This window comes from Phyllobates terribilis, unplaced genomic scaffold (genome assembly GCF_046119375.1).
Source record: "Phyllobates terribilis strain yellow unplaced genomic scaffold, ASM4611937v1 Scaffold_8__6_contigs__length_399053987, whole genome shotgun sequence".
Lineage (NCBI taxonomy): Eukaryota > Metazoa > Chordata > Amphibia > Anura > Dendrobatidae > Phyllobates > Phyllobates terribilis.
This window is the reverse complement of record NW_027362768.1, coordinates 172,663,359-172,684,617: the sequence shown is the minus strand read 5'-3', so window position 1 is coordinate 172,684,617 and position 21,259 is coordinate 172,663,359. Positions and strand designations below refer to the sequence as shown.

At 45.0% G+C, this 21,259-nt stretch overlaps 1 protein-coding gene across 1 annotated transcript in view; it reads right to left on the bottom strand.

The window, feature by feature from the left end:
• Positions 1-21,259, bottom strand: part of HOOK1 (hook microtubule tethering protein 1) — a 123,171-nt gene that overhangs the window by 78,162 nt on the left and 23,750 nt on the right. The window contains exons 5-13 of the mRNA XM_073643740.1: positions 20,838-20,970; positions 20,106-20,173; positions 10,348-10,410; positions 4,342-4,425; positions 2,406-2,563; positions 1,783-1,923; positions 1,479-1,680; positions 1,142-1,252; positions 935-1,022 (exon numbers count right to left, since the gene is read on the bottom strand). Of these exons, the coding sequence (XP_073499841.1) occupies positions 935-1,022; positions 1,142-1,252; positions 1,479-1,680; positions 1,783-1,923; positions 2,406-2,563; positions 4,342-4,425; positions 10,348-10,410; positions 20,106-20,173; positions 20,838-20,970 (1,048 nt within the window). The remainder of the gene's footprint in view (positions 1-934; positions 1,023-1,141; positions 1,253-1,478; positions 1,681-1,782; positions 1,924-2,405; positions 2,564-4,341; positions 4,426-10,347; positions 10,411-20,105; positions 20,174-20,837; positions 20,971-21,259) is intronic.

Here is a 21,259-nt window from a genome sequence, read left to right as displayed (position 1 = left end):
GGAGTTTGCATGTTCTCCCCGTGTTTGCGTTGGTTTCCCTTGGGTTCTCCGGTTTCTTCCCACACTCTAAAGACATCCTGATAGGGAATGTAGATTGTGAGCTCCAATGGGGATGGTGGCAATAATGTGAGTAAATTGTCTGAATTGTAAAGCGCTGCGGAATATATTGGCGCTATATAAATAAAAACATTATTATTATTATTCAATGAAAGTTCAACAAATTCTTGATGCAAACATAACACCATCTATAAAAAAGATGAAGATGAAATGAGGATTCTACAAATGGATAATGATCCTAAACACTTGTCAAAATCCACAATAGACAACCTCAAAAGGCACAAGCTGAAGGGTTTACAATGGCCCTCACAGTCCCCTGATCTTTGAACATCATTGAAAATCTGTGGATAAACCTCAAAATAGCAGAGGATTCAAGATGACCGAGGAATCTCACAGAACTGGAAGAATTCTCCAAGGAAGAATGGATGAAAATCTCTCAAACAAGAACTGGAAGACTCTTGTCTGGCTACAAAAAGCGTTTACAAGCTGTGATACTTGCAAAAAGTCGGTGCTACTAAATACTGACCATGCAGGGTGCCCAAACTTTTACAACAGTCCATTTTCCTTTTTGTAATTTTTAAAAAGGAAAGAAAAAAAAAAATATATATATTGTCATCTTTTACAAATATACAAAGGAAATGTGCCATCTTTAACTTTAGGCCTTTTGGAGATCATTTCATCTTCAACTTGCTTAATTGTTCACAATAACAGTAATTTTGACCAGTGGTGCCCAAACTTTTACATGCCACTGTATATATGTGGCACGTGTCACCCTTTGCATCGCACAGTGTACGAGCTCAGAGAAGCGCCGATGTCACACAATGTATGTAATGATCGGCGCCCCCTACTGGCCCCTGGTATATCCACCATGTCTCACCAGACTGATTAAGGTGATCCTGCTGCACCAGGGAACATCGCAGCTCCTCATTGGTCTCCTTCAGAGCATCTCGCTGGACGATCAGTCTCTATATGGGGGCAGGAAAAGGAGAGTTCATTCGTTTACACGTGCAAAATGATATCAAGCGTATTCGCCATCACCACGACACGGGACATGAGACCACGGTGGCCCCAGTAGCACCGATACCTCTTTCTCCTTTACAAGTGCGTCTTGCTTCTCCCGGAGTCGGGTCATCTCGTAGGCCAGCGTGTCCGCTCGCTTGGTTTCCATAGAGAGCTTGGTGTGCAGATCCTGAACCTGTCGATACGAGAGAAGATGGAAGGTGATCGGAAACCTCGTATCGAGAGAGGAAGACAATGACCTAATCCCTTCCCCACACAGGGCGCACAGCTCATGGACTGAGCCGACTCCACACAGGTCAGGTGCAAGCTGTTTTACACAACCAGCATCTGTCTGCACATTATCAGCATCAGTCACCCCTGATATGGAAGTGAGCGGTGACGGGGGACCCCTTTATCCTCACCTGCCGTTTGTACGTTTCCAGCTGGGCGCGGGCAGCGTTGGCTTTCTTCAGCTCCTCCTCCAGGCTGACTGTGTTGTGCATATACATTAAGTTTGTGTCTTCCAGAGATTTCACTTGTCTCCGCAGGTCGTTCAGGTCCTCCAGCTTCTTGCGGTAAGACTCCACCGTAGACTCCAGCTTCGTGGCTTTATCAGATGTCGTCCTGCGATGATGCGTTTTGTTACAAACCACCGATGAAAAGTGCGTGGCTTGGTGTGAATACTTTTTTCTATATATTTGACTCAAGGATACACTGGAAAGTCACCTGAGAACATCGATTTCATCCTTCAGGGCTCTGGACTCCTCGGCCAGGCTGGCCAGCTCGTCGTTCCTGTTCTGGGTCTCGATCAGTTGCCGCTCCAGCTCCTCGCAGTGCGCCCGGTAGTCGTCCTTTGCAGCTTCCAGTCTTTCAATTAAAAAATAATAAATTGATGAAAGTGATTTAACTATTAAAAAAAATATATATATTTTTTTAGCATTTTTTACATGCTTGGTGCTGCTGAAGACAGACTCTGGAAAGAACCAGTCTCCTTCCCCCTCTGGCAGCTGACTTCCCCTGTACATGGAGTCTTCTCATTTCTCACTCCCATGATTATGCACAATCTTTGCTCCTTTCCTGACAAGAAAGCTACTTCTACTGGCTCCTCTGCAATGTGCAGGGGATCACTGTGCAGAGACCCGGCTGGGGGGAGATGTCTGAGCATGTGTGACCACCATTAAGACATGTGCACATTACTATACACTCTGAACACCAGGTGGCGCCATATTTTGGCCAATTTTTAATGCATGTAGAGGCTGACTATTGCTCTCTTTATGATGTATGATGGAGGGACGACCCCTCTAAGGCCTCTGGATGCAGCTCAGTCACGTGCTCGTGCCCTCTGTTACCTGTAGTTGTCCTCCTGCACTTGCTCCAGCTGTATTTGGAGGTATTTCTTGGCCACGGTTGTGGTGGGCTCCTCGGAGGAGTCTAACTGGTTTAGCCTTTCGTTCTGGACCTCGTTTTCGGCCAGGAGGCTGTTCCTTTCTTCCTGTAGACCGGCCACCTAATAACACACACAGGTTAGTAATACCGTAAAATGCCGTCACCCCCTCTCATCGGCACATTTTGTACTGCATCAGGACCACACAAAGTGAGTAATAATAATTTTGTCAGACTACAAGTCCCAGGTGCAGGCGGTCAGCACATGCTGGGGGTTGTAGTTTGGAGCCCACAGGTGGGAGATTACTGGTATAGAAGGACCTTTCATCAAGTTTCAGACCCGGGAATAGTTTTATCTCTTGCCACACGGACACATGGTGATTGCTCACTGTATATTTACTCACGAGCTTGCAAGGTAATTATAAAAAAAGCATCAAAGAAGGAGCCAAAAGAGCACAATGGGGCGAGCGGATGCTAGTGGGGTGAGATCTGTGTGTCCGGAGGGTGAGTGAGATCTGCTGATGTGGAGAAGCCTGTAATACCCACTGATCCAAATGTTGGATGTAACATATATTCACCATGAGGAGAAAAGTATGTGCCCACTACATATCCACTCGCTCTATAAGACTGCAATTGCATTTCTTTCCCTGGACCTGTACTGAGATACTGTATTTAGGAAGCGACTGAACTCCAGCACTTCCAGGGTTAACCTGCCTTATTTGATATGTTGGCTACTAAGAGGATGGAAGGAAATAAAGTGTTCAACAAATATTAAAAAAATATAAATATAGCAAATATCAGCTATTGGATCAGAAGAGCAGGAGCTGCAGCCACGGCCAGACGGACACAAGCCACAACTTGTGAGCGGGCAGCTATGGGTGAAGGCTGAGGTGCATTGCATAATTATCGGCACCCTTACATGGAGGCTAATATTATAAAACCGGTTAGCTGGTCAGAGCTTAGGGCCATATGAAGTTCAGTGATTGATCTACCATGAGGCGTGGGAGCGAGGCCAGCGGTGACAGCCAACGTGATCCCGATGTCTGCTGGCGCGTTACTCATTAACCGTCTGCATGATACAATGCAGGACGTGCAGGAGAAACCTGTGGAGAGTCCTGTCTGCATAGTATCATAACGATGGGCACAAAAGTGTCCGCTGTCCGCTTAGAATTTGTGCAGAATCTAAACTTTTCACAGCTCAGAGTTTGTTACAACTTAATCCAGCTTATACAATCCTCTGTGAGAGCAAAAAGTCTGGACTGCAGATTAGCTGGTGTGCATCGCTCAAGGAGGATGGTCAGGATGGGATACAACTGTAAAAACCCTCAGCAGTGAGCAGTATTAGGACAGAATGGGCAGCAGCTGAACAGATCCCGTGTAAATATAGTCCACAATTGATGCCTCGTATTAGCCCAGAATCCTCCACCCGACTGCCTCCATTATAAATGGATAAAGCTGTGGAGATAAGTCCGTGATTGTAGGCTCGGCTCGCAGGGTCAGCTCGCATGGTCGGGTGGTCGCAGAGTCGGCTCGCAGGGTCGGGTGGTCGCAGAGTCGGCTCGCAGGGTCGGGTTGCAGGCTCGCTCGCAGGGTTGGCTAGCAGGGTCGGCTCGGAGGCTCGGCTCGCAGTGTCGGGTCGCAGGCTCGCTCGCAGGGTCGTCTCGCAGGCTCAGCTCGCAGGGTCAGGTCGCAGGCTCAGGTTGCAGGCTCGTCTCGCAGGCTCGGGTCACAAGGTTGGTCGCAGGCTCAGCTCGCAGGGTCGGGTTGCAGGCTCAGCTCGCAGGGTCGGGTTGCAGGCTCAGCTTGCAGGGTCGGATCACAGGTTCAGCTCGCAGCGTTGTCTTCCAGGCTCAGCTCGCAGAGTCAGGTCGCAGGCTCAGCTCGCAGGGTCGGCTCGCTCACCTGCAGGTCCAGCTCCTGGCATCTTTGCGTCAGTTCTTCCTTCTCAGCTTCTGCCTCCTGAAGTAATTCCAGTGCTCGCTTCAGCTGAAAGTCATAAATTAAAGTTTAGACTTTTACGGACATGGCGATACCGAATGTGCTTATCTTATATTATTTCAATTTCTTTATTATTTTTTTTTAAACTGAGAAAAAGTGGAGAGGGAAGTTCCAACTTTTAAAAACTTTTTTTTCACTTTATATTTTATTTTTTTAAGCCTCCCGAGGGGGACTTGAACCTGCTATAGTTTGATCACTTGATCTACAATTATATGAAAAAGTTTGGGCACCCCTATTAATCTTAAGCTAAATGTTTTATAAAAATTGGTGTTTTTGCAACAGCTATTTCAGTTTGATATATGTAATAACTGTTGAACACAGTAATGTTTCTGCCTTGAAATGAGGTTTATTGTACTAACAGAAAATGTGCAATCTGCATTCAAACAAAATTTGACAGGTGCATAAGTATGGGCACCCTTATCATTTTCTTGTTTTAAATACTCCTACCTACTTTTTACTGACTTACTAAAGCACTTTTTTTGGTTTTGTAACCTCATTGAGCTTTGAACTTCATAGCCAGGTGTATGCAATCATAAGAAAAGCTACTTAAAGTGGCCACTTGCAAGTTGTTCTCCTGTTTGAATCTCCACTGAAGAGTGGCATCATGGGCTCCTCAAAACAACTGTCAAATGATCTGAAAACAAAGATTATTCAACATAGTTGTTCAGGGGAAGGATACAAAAAGCTGTCTCAGAGATTTAACCTGTCAGTTTCCACTGTGAGGAACATAGTAAGGAAATGGAAGAACACAGGGGCAGTTCTTGTTAAGGCCAGAAGTGGCAGGCCAAGAAAAACATCAGAAAGGCAGAGAAGAAGAATGGTGAGATCAGTCAAGGACAATCCTCAGACCACCTCCAGAGAGCTGCAGCATCAACTTGCTGCAGATGGTGTCACTGTGCATCGGTCAACTATACAACGCACTTTGCACAAGGAGAAACTGTATGGGAGAGTGATGCGAAAGAAGCCGTTTCTGCAAGCACGCCACAAACAGAGTCGGCTGAGGTATGCAAAAGCACATTTGGAGAAGCCGATTTCTTTTTGGAAGAAGGTCCTGTGGACTGATGAAACCAAGATTGAGTTGTTTGGTGAAACAAAAAGGCGTTATGCATGGCGGCAAAAAACACAGCATTCCAAGAAAAACACTTGCTACCCACAGTAAAATTTGGTGGAGGTTCCATCATGCTTTGGGGCTGTGTGGCCAATGCCGGCACCGGGAATCTTGGTAAAGTTGAGGGACGCATGGAATCCACTCAGTATCAGCAGATTCTTGACAATAATGTTCAAGAATCAGTGACAAAGTTGAAGTTACGCAGGGGATGGATCTTTCAGCAATTCAATGATCCTAAACACCGCTCCAAATCTACTCAGGCATTCATGCAGAGGAACAATTACAATGTTCTGGAATGGCCATCCCAGTCCCCAGACCTGAATATCATTGAACATCTGTGGGATCATTTGAAGAGGGCTGTCCATGCTCGGCGACCATCAAACTTAACTGAACTGGAATTGTTTTGTAAAGAGCAATGGTCAAAAATACCTTCATCCAGGATCCAGGAACTTATTAAAAGCTACAGGAAGCGACTAGAGGCTGTTATTTTTGCAAAAGGAGGATCTACTAAATATTAATGTCACTTTTCTGGTGAGGTGCCCATACTTATGCACCTGTCAAATTTTGTTTGAATGCAGATTGCACATTTTCTGTTAGTACAATAAACCTCATTTCAAGGCAGAAACATTACTGTGTCCAACAGTTATTACATATATCAAACTGAAATAGCTGTTGCAAAAACACCAATTTTTATAAAACATTAAGCTTAAGATTAATAGGGGGGCCCAAACTTTTTCATATAACTGTATATACTCCAGTGCAAATCATGGTCTCCTACGGAGCCCAACCTATGTTTAGGCTTCATAGGAGGACCAAGATGACTGTAATGGGGGCCTTGGCTTTATTGGAAACCCATCAGCATCCAGAGATTACGTCGCGGGGGAACAACAGGTGTCAGAACGAATGTCGCAGCTGGATTGAGCAGCATAAATGCTGCTATCAGATTGCCTTTAGGTGGCTAAACAGAGGCAGGTGCTGGCTGCACAGCACAGCTAGCACCTGAACTGTGTGAAGCTCAGCTCCTGAGTCAGCACCTGCTACAGAGGAAAGGAGATATAGTCCATAAGGGTAATATCTGTATATAACTGTACAGTACAGACCAAAAGTTTGGACACACCTTCTCATTTAAAGATTTTTCTGTATTTTCATGACTATGAAAATTGTACATTCACACTGAAGGCATCAAAACTATGAATTAACACATGTGGAATTATATACTTAACAAAAAAGTGTGAAACAACTGAAAATATGTCTTATATTCTAGGTTCTTCAAAGTAGCCACCTTTTGCTTTGATGACTGCTTTGCACACTCTTGGCATTCTCTTTATGAGCTTCAAGAGGTAGTCACCGGAAATGATTTTCACTTCACAGGTGTGCCCTGTCAGGTTTAAAAAGTGGGATTTCTTGCCTTATAAATGGGGCTGGGACCATCAGTTGTGTTGTGCAGAAGTCTGATGAATACACAGCTGATAGTCCTACTGAATAGACTGTTAGAATTGGTATTATGGCAAGAAAAAAGCAGCTAAGTAAAGAAAAACGAGTGGCCATCATTACTTTAAGAAATGAAGGTCAGTCAGTGCGAAAAATTGGGCAAACTTTGAAAGTGTCCCCAAGTGCAGTTGTAAAAACCATCAAGCGCTACAAAGAAACTGGCTCACATGAGGACCGCCCCAGGAAAGGAAGACCAAGAGTCACCTCTGCTTCTGAGGATAAGTTTATCCGAGTCACCAGCCTCAGAAATCGTAGGTTAACAGCAGCTCAGATTAGAGACCAGGTCAATGCCACACAGAGTTCTAGCAGCAGACACATCTCTTCAACAACTGTTAAGAGGAGACTTTGTGCAGCCGCCTTCATGGTAAAATAGCTGCTAGGAAACCACTGCTAAGGACAGGCAACAAGCAGAAGAGACTTGTTTGGGCTAAAGAACACAAGGAATGGACATTAGACCAGTGGAAATCTGTGCTTTGGTCTGAGGAGTCCAAATTTGAGATCTTTGGTTCCAACCACCGTGTCTTTGTGCAACGCAGAAAAGGTGAACGGATGGACTCTACATGCCTGGTTCCCACCGTGAAGCATGGAGGGGGAGGTGTGATGGTGTGGGGGTGCTTTACTGGTGACACTGTTGGGGATTTATTCAAAATTGAAGGCATACTGAACCAGCATGGCTACCACAGCATCTTGCAGCGGCATGTTATTCCATCCGGTTTGCGTTTAGTTGGACCATCATTTATTTTTCAACAGGACAATGACCCCAAACACACCTCCAGGCTGTGTAAGGGCTATTTGACCAAGGAGGAGAGTGATGGTGTGACCTGGCCTCCACAGTCACCAGACCTGAACCCAATCGAGATGGTTTGGGGTGAGCTGGACCGCAGAATGAAGGCAAAAGGGCCAACAAGTGCTAAGCATCTCTGGGAACTCCTTCAAGATTGTTGGAAGACCATTTCCGGTGACTACCTCTTGAAGCTCATCAAGAGAATGCCAAGAGTGTGCAAAGCAGTCATCAAAGCAAAAGGTGGCTACTTTGAAGAACCTAGAATATAAGACATATTTTCAGTTGTTTCACACTTTTTTGTTAAGTATATAATTCCACATGTGGTAATTCATAGTTTTGATGCCTTCAGTGTGAATGTACAATTTTCATAGTCATGAAAATACAGAAAAATCTTTAAATGAGAAGGTGTGTCCAAACTTTTGGTCTGTACTGTATATGCGGGTAATACCTGATGAATACATGCAGTTGATATAAAACCTTCTACACACCTCTGATAAAATACCAGATTTTTGTCATGTTAAAAAAAAAATCATATCAATAAGAATAATTTCAGAACTTTTTCCACCTTTAATGTCTCCCATAATCTGTACAAATCCATTGAGAAACAAACTGAAATCATTTTGAGGGGGGGGGGGAATAAAAATAATAAAACTAAAATGATGTGTTTGCATAAGTGTGAGCACCCTCTTATGTTTGGGGATGTAGTTGTGATCAGTTAGCCAATCACATTTCCCCTCATGTTACATAGTAGTCAGGGCACAGTCGCCGTCATTTACCCCTGATTAATCCAGTAGAAAGTTTTGCTGTTCTGGGAGCCATAAACAGCTGACAGCACAGCAAAGGGATCTCATTGTTAAAAGTTCTCAGTAAAGAGAAGGGGACAAAATAATTTCCAAGGCTTTATATCTACCATGGAGCACTATGAAGAGTCATCAAGAAGGAGCTTAAATTTGGCACAACAGTGACATTAGCTAGAATTGGATGTCCCTCAAACATTGATGAACAGACAAGAAGAAAAATTGGTCCTGGAGGCTGCCAAGAGGTTGATAGCACCATTACAGGAGCTGCAGGAATTTCTGGTAAATATTGGTCCTGCATGTCACAGCGTTCTCCCGTATTCTTCATACGTCTGGCCTGTGGAGTAGGGTGGCAAGACAGAAGCCTTTACTTACAAAGAAAACATCCAAGCCGGCTGTGTTTTGCCAAAACCTACATCAAGTCTTCCAAAAGCATGTGGGAAACGTGTTATGTCTTATGAGACCAAGGGTGGACCTTTTTGGCCAGAATTCCAAAAGGTGCAAAGCCAAGATTGCGGATCACTAAAAGATCACAATCCCCACAGTGAAGCATAGTGGAGGCAGCATTGTGCTTTGGGGCTGATTATCAGCAGCTGGAACTGGGGTTTTAGTCAAGGTGGAGGGAATTCTAAACAGTTCCAAATATCATCAATTTTGCAATAAAACTTTCAGACCTCTGCTAAAAATCTGAAGATGAATTTCTCCTTTCAGCACAACAGTGACCCTAAGAGACCTCCAAATCAACAAACGGATGGTTTTGCCAGAAGGAGATCATAGGTTTGGAATTGCCTAGTCAGAGCCCAGACCTGAACACAAGTGACAATCTGTGACCTGAAGAGGGCGCTGTACACAGGAGATGCCCGCTGCAATCTGACAAATGTGGAGCTACTGCAAGGAAGAGAGGAAACAGATTGCCAATTCTAGATGTGCCATGTGGATAGACTCTGACCCAAAAAGACAGAACACTGTCATAAATTGAAAGGGGACTTCAACAAAGTATTAGTTCAAGGGTGTGCAGATTTATGCAAACACAAGATTTTAATTATTTTTTCATCTGAAAAGATACCAGTTTAGTTATCAATGGATTTGTACAGGCTATGGGTGACAATATAGGTAGAATGATTCTTCTTGTTATGCTTTTTACCGCATGACAAAAAAAATCTGGAATTTCAATAGTGGTGTGTAGAGGTTTTATATCCACTGAACACGAGATGGGAGCTTGTATAATATTCCTTACTGACATATTCTCTTTGATATGCCTGGGATGTATAGGCGGGTGCTGGTGACTGATCCCATGCTGTCACCTCCTCCGTTTATCGGCTTGTTGCTCATGACGTTTACTAGCGGCTCATATATTGGCTTTGGGATGTAATGACTGTATCAGCAGCCATATAATTTGGATTGACAATGAAGCCGGTGTCGGGGCCTCGTCCTTTGAATGGCTTCATGTATTCTAATAAAAATTACATCTTTCTGCCTGCGGACTGACACAAAGCTTACCTGGTGACTCAGCCATGGATGTATGGGGTGTGGTGGGGACATAACCCGTCCATAACAAATCACTATTACCCAACTAGGTGATGAGACTGATAAAATGCGCTATTGAAGAGGATTGCACAGCTAGCAATTCCCCAAAGTGCACTTATTATTGGACTCGATCCATCCTCATTTCACTACATCTATGATTGTGGTAGTGAGAAGTGTCGGCCATGACGGGGGCCACGTATTACCTGCTGCTCCAGATCTCCGGGCGACTCGATCGTTGGAGAATCCACCGCCTCTTTACACATTAGCTGTAAGAGACGCAATACAAATGTCATTCATGATGGACATGCGCTCACTGACACCAGGTGAGGTCTCGCACTGATATAGCTTCAATCCTGCATTACCGAGGGGACTGCCAGGAAGAGCTAGAGATGGAGCAAGGCAGCTAGTATGGGTGGCAATGATGGGAGCCAGACAGCTACTTCCTGTCTTACTGAACGTCTTTTTTTGGCTACCTATGGTGGTAGGAACTAGGAGAAGGGAAGAACAACATAGCGTCATACCACTTGGAGGTATTCTTTATTAGGATCCCAGACATAAAAGGCAGTAATACATCCACCATGTGGGCTTATACGCCCCCATACAGCCCTCATCTCCTCTTTTGGTGGAGGCTTCCATCATGGACAGGAAAGGCTGTAATACATCCACCATGTGTGCATATACGCCCATACAGCCCTCATCTCCTCTTTTGGTGCAGGCGCCCATCATGGACAGGATGAGTCTGTCTGACACCTGCCTGGACGCTGGAGCTCTTGGTGGTGGTGTGGGGGGCAGGGAAGCGGCATTTGTCCACCTGGCCCTTGTTATTCCCTCCTCCTTTACGCTGGGCACAGCCTTTGGTTCCTACCCCCTTTTCAAGCCCACAGTGCTTCACTTCTAGTGACATAACTGTCCTTATATGGACATCTACCATATATGGGCGGTGATGTCACTGGAGCTTCCCGCGTGGGCAGATAAAACACAGGCGGGAGCTTTGAGGGCGCCTTATTGATGTACTATAGGAAGTTTTTGGCAATTTTTCTGCTAATTTTAATCAAGTGAAGGGGCAGGAGCTCAGACTCTCTAGAAAATGTACACTGCACGTGTGATATAGTCCGTGGAATAGAAAAGCTGCCATCCCCTCAGGTTTCTGATAAGACGTGAGAGAAGGAATAACGTGAAGATGAAAGGAGACGTCACAGCCGTGTGCATGGTGTGAGGATGGGGGCCTCACATGGAGGGATCCATCACGAGGCAAACACCAGGATTTAAAGAATGGGGGGTCTTGCTACTGGATCTGTTATTATTACTTTAAAGACAAAAGGGGTTAATTTCTCCAAATCAGACGCCTTCCTATATATACAGTACAGACCAAAAGTTTGGACACACCTTCTCATTTAAAGATTTTTCTGTATTTTCATGACTATGAGAAGGTGTGTCCAAACTTTTGGTCTGTACTGTATATGTCGGTGTGACCTGGATACCGTGAGCATTTTACTGCTGCTTAGCATAAAGCACATACCAGAGCAGCGATACAATCAGGCAGATGCAAATATCATGTATCATAATATATTCAAATATATGCAAAAGCGACTGAAATGCACGACCAGGCGCGAAAAAAACACGAAAATAAGCTATGCAAAAACATCTCATCACAGAGAACTTCATACTTAGCACAAAGAGCTAGATTTTATCTACGAGTGCAAGGGCCAATGCTCTGAGCCATGTAACGCACAATGGAGGGTGGTCCTCCCTGGACTCCCTCTAAGGGCCAGAGTGGCCGGCACCCGCAGATCTCACTCTAGCAGACACTGTCTGCTCAGCGGCATGTTATACTGCATTTGCTCTATAGTGGCCGCTGCAGGGGGAGTGTATTGCTGGCCACAACCTATCTATCTATATAATTGTCTTATCCCGTCTGTCTGTCTATCTGTCTTTCTGTCTGTCTGTCTGTCCTGGAAATCCCGGGTCGCTGATTGGTCCGGCCGCGGCCAATCAGCGACGCGGCATTTCAGAAAAACATGGCGGCCATTAGCGGCTCATGTGAGGCACGGAGGTCAGCGGCGATGCAGCCGGGAGATGCAGCCGGCTGCTTGCAGCATAAGTCCCCCGACCGCAGGCGCCGCTGACCTACATGCGGCTATCGTCGGAAGATCCGCGGCTACAGCCGCTTATCTCCCGAGGACAAGTGTGACGCCCCTCCCCTCCTTTCCCCTCCTCTCCCCTCCCCTCCCCTCTCCTCTCGTCCCTCCCCCCGCTCGATCAGGACCCCAGCGTCATACTTACCCCTCCCATCCTCTCCCCTTCCCTCTCCTCTCCTCCCGTCCCTCCCCCCCGCTCGATCAGGACCCCGGCGTCATACTTACCCCTCCCCTCCTCTCCCCTTCCCTCTCCTCTCCTCTCCTCCCGTCCCTCCCCCCGCTCGATCAGGACCCCAGCGTCATACTTACCCCTCCCCTCCTCTCCCCTTCCCTCTCCTCTCCTCCCGTCCCTCCCCCCGCTCGATCAGGACCCCAGCGTCATACTTACCCCTCCCCTCCTCTCCCCTTCCCTCTCCTCTCCTCCCGTCCCTCCCCCCGCTCGATCAGGACCCCGGCGTCATACTTACCCCTCCCTTCCTCTCCCCTCTCTTCTCCTCCCGTCCCTCAGAACCCCGGCACCCGGCGTCATACTTACCCCTCCCCGTGCCTGCGCAGTAGCTCCTGTGTCTTCCGCTGATGCTCTGTGACGTCTCAGGTCAGAGGGCGCGGTGACCGATCACAGCGCACAGCGCGAAGATGCCGGCTACGCTGGAGTCCGGAGCAGCAGCTGAGAAGTGAGGTGAGTATTGGATTTTTTTTTTTTTTTGTATGGGGCCATAGGGGACCTGCATGGGGCACTATGGGAGGATGGGACATCCTGCATAGGGTATTATATAGGGGGGATGTGACAGCCTGCATGGGGCATTATATGGGGGGTGAGGTGACATCCTGCATGGGCCATTATATGGGGGAGAGGTGACATCCTGCATGGGGCATTATATGAGGGGAGAGGTAACATCCTACATGGGGCATTATATATGGGGGAGAGGTGACATCCTGCATGGGGCATTATATGGGGGAGAGGTAACATCCTACATGGGGCATTATATATGGGGGAGAGGTGACATCCTATATGGGGCATTATATGGGGGAGAGGTGACATCCTACATGGGGCATTATATGGGGGAGAGGTGACATCCTATATGGGGCATTATATGGGGGAGAGGTGACATCCTACATGGGGCATTATATGGGGGAGAGGTGACATCCTGCATGGGCCATTATATGGGGGGAGAGGTGACATTCTACATGGGGCATTATATGGGGGGAGAGGTGACATCCTGCATGGGGCATTATATGAGGGGAGAGGTAACATCCTACATGGGGCATTATATATGGGGGAGAGGTGACATCCTACATGGGGCATTATATGGGGGAGAGGTCACATCCTGCATGGGGCATTATATGGGGGAGAGGTGACATCCTACATGGGGCATTATATGGGGGAGAGGTGACATCCTACATGGGGCATTATATGGGGGAGAGGTGACATCCTACATGGGGCATTATATGGGGGAGAGGTGACATCCTACATGGGGCATTATATGGGGGAGAGGTGACATCCTACATGGGGCATTATATGGGGGCGAGGTGACATCCTACATGGGGCATTATATGGGGGAGAGGTGACATCCTGCATGGGGCATTATATGGGGGAGAGGTGACATCCTGCATGGGCCATTATATGGGGGGAGAGGTGACATCCTACATGGGGCATTATATGGGGGGAGAGGTGACATCCTACATGGGGCATTATATGGGGGGAGAGGTGACATCCTACATGGGGCATTATATGGGGGGAGAGGTGACATCCTGCATGGGGCATTATATGGGGGGAGAGGTGACATCCTGCATGGGGCATTATATGGGGGGAGAGGTGACATCCTGCATGGGGCATTATATGGGGGGAGAGGTGACATCCTACATGGGGCAATATATGGGGGGAGAGGTGACATCCTGCATGGGGCATTATATGGGGGGAGAGGTGACATCCTACATGGGGCATTATAAGGGGGAGAGGTGACATCCTACATGGGGCATTATATGGGGGGAGAGGTGACATCCTGCATGGGGCATTATATGGGGGGAGAGGTGACATCCTGCATGGGGTATTATATGGGGGGAGAGGTGACATCCTGCATGGGGCATTATATGGGGGGAGAGGTGACATCCTACATGGGGCATTATATGGGGGAGAGGTGACATCCTGCATGGGCCATTATATGGGGGGAGAGGTGACATCCTACATGGGGCATTATATGGGGGAGAGGTGACATCCTGCATGGGGTATTATATAGGGGGGATGTGACATCCTGCATGGGGCACTATAGTGGGATGTGACTTCCTGCATGGGGCATTATATAGGGGGGATGTGACATCCTGCATGGGGTATTATATAAGGGGGATGTGACATCCTGCATGGGGTATTATATGCATGGGGTATTATATACGGGGGATGTGACTTCCTGCATGGGGCATTATAAAGGAGGGTCGGGAGACATATGCTAGAATACCCGATGCTTTAGAGTCGGGCCACCATCTAGTTCAGTGATAAGAGCTGATCGCTGATCTGATTTAGTAATCCAGTGGATCTTCGCCTCTTTAAAAGGGATTGTGCAAGATATATAGAAAAATATGTCTGCTTTCTTCAAAAAACAGCATCACACCAGTATACAGGTTGTTTCTAGGGGGTGAGCTGCAATACCATAAACAACCTGTAGGAATCTGCAGGGCTTCATCACATTTCTGGCTCGGAAGAATGGTTCTCATTTACCCCACTAAATGCAGTTTATCTGACTGTTTTTCTTACAACTTGGGCCCCTTAATGGATAACTCATTCAGTGAAAAACTGAAAATGTAAAAGGACATAATATGTAAAAAAAACAACAACAAAAAAGTATATACAGTGGGGAAAAAAAGCATTTAGTCAGCCACCAATTGTGCAAGTTCTCCCACTTAAAAAGATGAGAGAGGCCTGTAATTGACATCATAGGTCGACCTCAACTATGAGAGACAAAATGAGAAAACAAACCCTGAAAATCACTTTGTCTGATTTGGAAAGAAATTTTTTTCACATTTTGGTGGAAAATAAGTATTTGGTCCATTACAAAAGTTAATCTCAATGCTTTGTCATATATCCTTTGTTGGCAATGACAGAGGTGAAACGTTTTCGGTAAGTCTTCACAAGGTTAGCGCACACTGTTGCTGGCATGTTGGCCCATTCCTCTTTGCTGATCTCCTCTAGAGCAGTGATGTTTTGGGGCTGTCGCTGGGCAACACGGACTTTCAGCTCCCTCCAAAGATTTTCTATAGGGTTTAGATCTGGAGACTGGCTGGGCCACTCCAGGCCCTTGAAATGCTTCTTACGAAGCCACTACTTCATTACCCTGGTGGTGTGCTTGGGATCATTGTCATGCTGAAAGACCCAGCCACGTTTCATCTTCAATACCCTTGCTGATGGAAGGAGGTTTGCACTCAAAATCTCATGATACATGGCCCCATTCATTATTTTTTGTACATGGATCAGTCGTCCTGGTCCATTGGCAGAGAAACAGTCCCAAAGCATGATGTTGCCACCCCCATGCTTCACAGTGGGTATGGTGTTCTATGGATGCAACTCAGTATTCTTTCTTCTCCAAACATGACGAGTTGTGTTTCTACCAAACAGTTCTACTTTGGTTTCATCTGACCATATGACAGTCTCCCAATACTCTTCTGAATCATCCAAATACTCTCTAGCAAACTTCAGACGGGCCCGGACATGTAATGGTTTAAGCAGGGGGGCACGTCTGGCACTGCAGGATCTGAGTCCCTGGCGGCGTAGTGTGTTACTGATGGTAGCCTGTGTAACGTTGGTCCCAGCTCTCTGCAGGTCATTCACTAGGTCCCCCCCGTGTTGGTCTGGGATTTTTGCTCACCGTTCTTGAGATCATTTTCACCCCATGGGGTAAGATCTTGTGTGGAGACCCAGATCAAAGGAGATTATCAGTGGTCTTGTATGTCTTCCATTTTCTAATTATTGCTCCCACAGTTGATTTCTTCACACCAAGCTGCTTGCCTATTGCAGATTCAGTCTTCCCAGCCTGGTGCAGCGCTACAATTTTGTTTCTGTTGTCCTTCGACAGCTCTTTGGTCTTCACCATAGTGGAGTTTGGAGTGTGACTGTTTGAGGTTGCAGACAGGAGTCTTATATACTGATAACAAGTTCAAACAGGTGCCAGTACTACAGGTAATGAGTGGAGGACAGAGGAGCCTCTTAAAGAAGAAGTTACAGGTCTGTGAGAGACCGAAATCTTGCTTGTTTGTAGGTGACCAAATACTTATTTTCCACCAAAATTGGAAAAAAAATTATTTCCAAATCAGACAACATGATTTTCAGGATTTGTTTACTCATTTTGTCTCTGAGGCTATGTGCCCACGTTGCAGAACTGAAGCATATTTTTTACGCTTCTCCCTGGCGGGAAAATCGCATGCGGATTTTACATGCGGTTTTCCCGCCAGGTAGAAGAGTTTGTGAGGCGTCTTTGCAGCGTCTTTGCATGCATTTCCGCATGCGGGTTATCAAGCACTTCTCCAAGTGATTTAAGCATCACTTGGAAAAGTGCTTGACGACTTGGTCACACTATATAAATCCATGTAACCGGCATGGATTTATATAGTGTGACCAAGTAATAGTTAAAAAAAAAGAATCAGAATGGTAAAAAATAAAAAAAGAAAGTTTATACTCACCTACCGATGCATTCTCTGCCCCGTCCGGAGTCTTGAGCGGCTCACGCTGTTGTGTGCAGGACCTGCGGTGACGTCATTGAGTCATGTGATGGGTCACATGACTCAATGACGTGGCAGGTCCTTCACACAACAGCACGACGGAGGGAAAACATCAGAAGATAAGTATAAACTTTATTTTATTCTTTTTTTTACAGGTTCTTTGGTACCCAGGTCTGGATGAGAGTCTCCTCTCCTCCAGACTTGGGTACCATCCGCACATTGATTCCGCATGCGGAAACGCAAAATTAATGAACATGCTGCGGATTTTTGACCGCAGCATATACGCTGCGGAAAAATCCGCAGCATGGGCATTGACATTGCGAAATGCCATTGGGGATCATGGGGTGCAGATATACATGCGTTTTACAAGCGTTTACGCTGCGGAAATTCCGCAGCATATATGCTTGTAATACGCAACGTGGGCACGCAGCCTCATAGCTGAGGTCTAGCTATGATGTCAATTACAGGCCTCTCTCGTGTTTTTAAGTGGGAGAACTTGCACAATTAGTGGCTGAGTAAATACTTTTTTCCCCACTGTAATATATATATACACAGCACAGACCAAAAGTTTGGACACACCTTCTCATTTAAAGATTTTTCTGTATTTTCATGACTATGAAAATTGTACATTCACACTGAAGGCATCAAAACTATGAATTAACACATGTGGAATTATATACTTACCAAAAAAGTGTGAAACAACTGAAAATATGTCTTATATTCTAGGTTCTTCAAAGTAGCCACCTTTTGCTTTGATGACTGCTTTGCACACTCTTGGCATTCTCTTGATGAGCTTCAAGAGGTAGTCACCGGAAATGGTTTTCACTTCACAGGTGTGCCCTGTCAGGTTTAATAAGTGGGATTTCTTGCCTTATAAATGGGGTTGGGACCATCAGTTGTGTTGTGCAGAAGTCAGGTGGATACACAGCTGATAGTCCTACTGAATAGACTGTTAGAATTTGTATTATGGCAAGAAAAAAGCAGCTAAGTAAAGAAAAACGAGTGGCCATCATTACTTTAAGAAATGAAGGTCAGTCAGTCCGAAAAATTGGGAAAACTTTGAAAGTGTCCCTAAGTGCAGTTGCAAAAACCATCAAGCGCTACAAAGAAACTGGCTCACATGAGGACTGCCCCAGGAAAGGAAGACCAAGAGTCACCTCTGCTTCTGAGGATAAGTTTATCCGAGTCACCAGCCTCAGAAATCGCAGGTTAACAGCAGCTCAGATTAGAGACCAGGTCAATGCCACACAGAGTTCTAGCAGCAGACACATCTCTACAACAACTGTTAAGAGGAGACTTTGTGCAGCAGGCCTTCATGGTAAAATAGCTGCTAGGAAACCACTGCTAAGGACAGGCAACAAGCAGAAGAGACTTGTTTGGGCTAAAGAACACAAGGAATGGACATTAGACCAGTGGAAATCTGTGCTTTGGTCTGAGGAGTCCAAATTTGAGATCTTTGGTTCCAACCACCGTGTCTTTGTGCGACGCAGAAAAGGTGAACGGATGGACTCTACATGCCTGGTTCCCACCGTGAAGCATGGAGGAGGAGGTGTGATGGTGTGGGGGTGCTTTGCTGGTGACACCGTTGGGGATTTATTCAAAATTGAAGGCATACTGAACCAGCATGGCTACCACAGCATCTTGCAGCGGCATGCTATTCCATCCGGTTTGTGTTTAGTTGGACCATCATTTATTTTTCAACAGGACAATGACCCCAAACACACCTCCAGGCTGTGTAAGGGCTATTTGATCAAACAGGAGAGTGATGGGGTGCTGCGCCAGATGACCTGGCCTCCACAGTCACCAGACCTGAACCCAATCGAGATGGTTTGGGGTGAGCTGGACCGCAGAGTGAAGGCAAAAGGGCCAACAAGTGCTAAGCATCTCTGGGAACTCCTTCAAGATTGTGGGAAAACCATTTCCGGTGACTACCTCTTGAAGCTCATCAAGAGAATGCCAAGAGTGTGCAAAGCAGTCATCAAAGCAAAAGGTGGCTACTTTGAAGAACCTAGAATATAAGACATATTTTCAGTTGTTTCACACTTTTTTGTTAAGTATATAATTCCACATGTGTTAATTCATAGTTTTGATGCCTTCAGTGTGAATGTACAATTTTCAAAGTCATGAAAATACAGAAAAATCTTTAAATGAGAAGGTGTGTCCAAACTTTTGGTCTGTACTGTATATATATTGAAAAAATTGTAAAATATAATACAACAATGCAAACAGAGGCAATTATTTAGTAAAAAAAAATGTTAGCAAGAAAGCATTTGCATTGTACAAACGTTGCATTACAGTACAAAACCCTACACATATTAGGCACCTACAGTGCCAAAAAACCTGAACAATTATTTCAACTGGTTACTTAGTTTGAAAGAAGCGCAAAGTAATTAAAAAAAATATAAAAAATAGCTTTTTATATGTTCTTGTAAAAAAAAATATATATATATAATATATTATATTAATATATATAAAATAATATTATGTAATAACATTATATTAATTGTTATAATTAATAATAACAAATTAATAATTGCATATTTTATTATATCATTATATATAAGCATGTACATCACACAGTAATTTATGTGTAGTCCCAACGGGCGGCAATGAAAACAATACAGCTATATTGGTGTAAATTTTAAAAAGGTTTTATCGATTGAGAGTAAAAAACACAAAAAATAGATTAACTTTTAAAACAGGAAAAGCCTATCTTAAAGGGCCCAATGGGGTAATAATAATATATAATAAAACCTCTAATAATCAAATCTATGGCATGGGGGGACATCACGTGACTGAGTGCAGATCAGCCGCAGCAGACATATTAAGTCCAAACAGGAGGAGAGATGTTTCTTCCTGTTCGGATGGATGTAAAAGCTGCAGCAGATCAACTGTCACTGATTGGCTGCAGCGGTCATGCCAGGAGACTGGCTTAGGAATCAGTACAAAATGCAGAGGAGCAGAACAGGTTAGGTAAGTGAGTAGTATTTGCTGTGTTTTATAAATTTCTTGCACCAACCTGAGCCCATTAAGGTTAACTTTTAGAGTAGTGGTTAACCCCTTTAACACTTTTTCAGGCCTGGTAAGTAAGAGGTCAATAGTCAGTGTGCCCTTACCTCCTGGATGGCGGTCATTACCATGTGCTGTACAGACTCTTCCAGGGTCATTATGGTCTGGATGTGTTCTGAAACAATAGAATGAGTTGATGCAAGATCACTTTGTATCCACGAAGCACGACTCAATGCACCATGTTCGCATTCAGATTTGAGACTTATTCCTTATTAACTGAATTCTCAATCGACGTATGAGGACTTACAAGATTAGTTGTATTTTCTTTTATCCCCACTATTTAATGTACCATATAAGTGTTGAAAAAAAATTGACATTTTTTTGTTAATTAAAATGATAAAAAAAACAGCAATTCTGTAATTGTGGGTTGTGTTTTTACAGCATTCACTGAACGGTACAAAATGCAAAAAAAATGACTAGTCAAACCAGGCGCAGGCTTGACATGGTTAAATAGTTTAGTGCCCTTTTTTTGCATCTATCTCCACTCTCCTCTATTATAAAGCCAGAGCTGTTAATCAATTAAGAGGAGAGCAGAGATAGATGGAAAACAAATAGTTGGGAAGAAGCACTGATCGGCTTGGCCACATCAAGGGTGCACTGAGCGCCTGTGCTTGGTTTGATCAGTCATTTGTACTGACAGTCCATTTAACTATATTTCATAGGTCAGTACAGATATGGCGATACCAAATTAATAACCTGCCACATCTGCAATAAATACTCTGTGATCAGTCACCTCTAGTGCGGTGTTCACACACAAATATATTATAGATGTTCTGTACCTTGTTTCTTGTCGCAGTTCACAGCACATCCCAGTATGAGCTGTAGTAAGCGCCCCATTTCTGTGGGATCTGACGTCTCTGCAATGTTACCGCAATCAGGGAGGAGATATTCTGAAATGTGCTGATTTAATACCTGAAGAAAAGAACAGAAACTTTCATCATTTTCATAATGTACACAGTGACTGCACAAGCAGAATAGTGAGTGCAGCTCTGGAGTATAATACAGGATTTAACTCAGGATCAGTGATATAATGTATGTACACAGTGACTGCACAAGCAGAATAGTGAGCGCAGCTCTGGAGTATAATACAGTATGTAACTCAGGATCAGTACAGAATCAGTAATGTAATGTATGTACACAGTGACTGCACAAGCAGAATAGTGAGTGCAGCTCTGGAGTATAATACAGGATTTAACTCAGG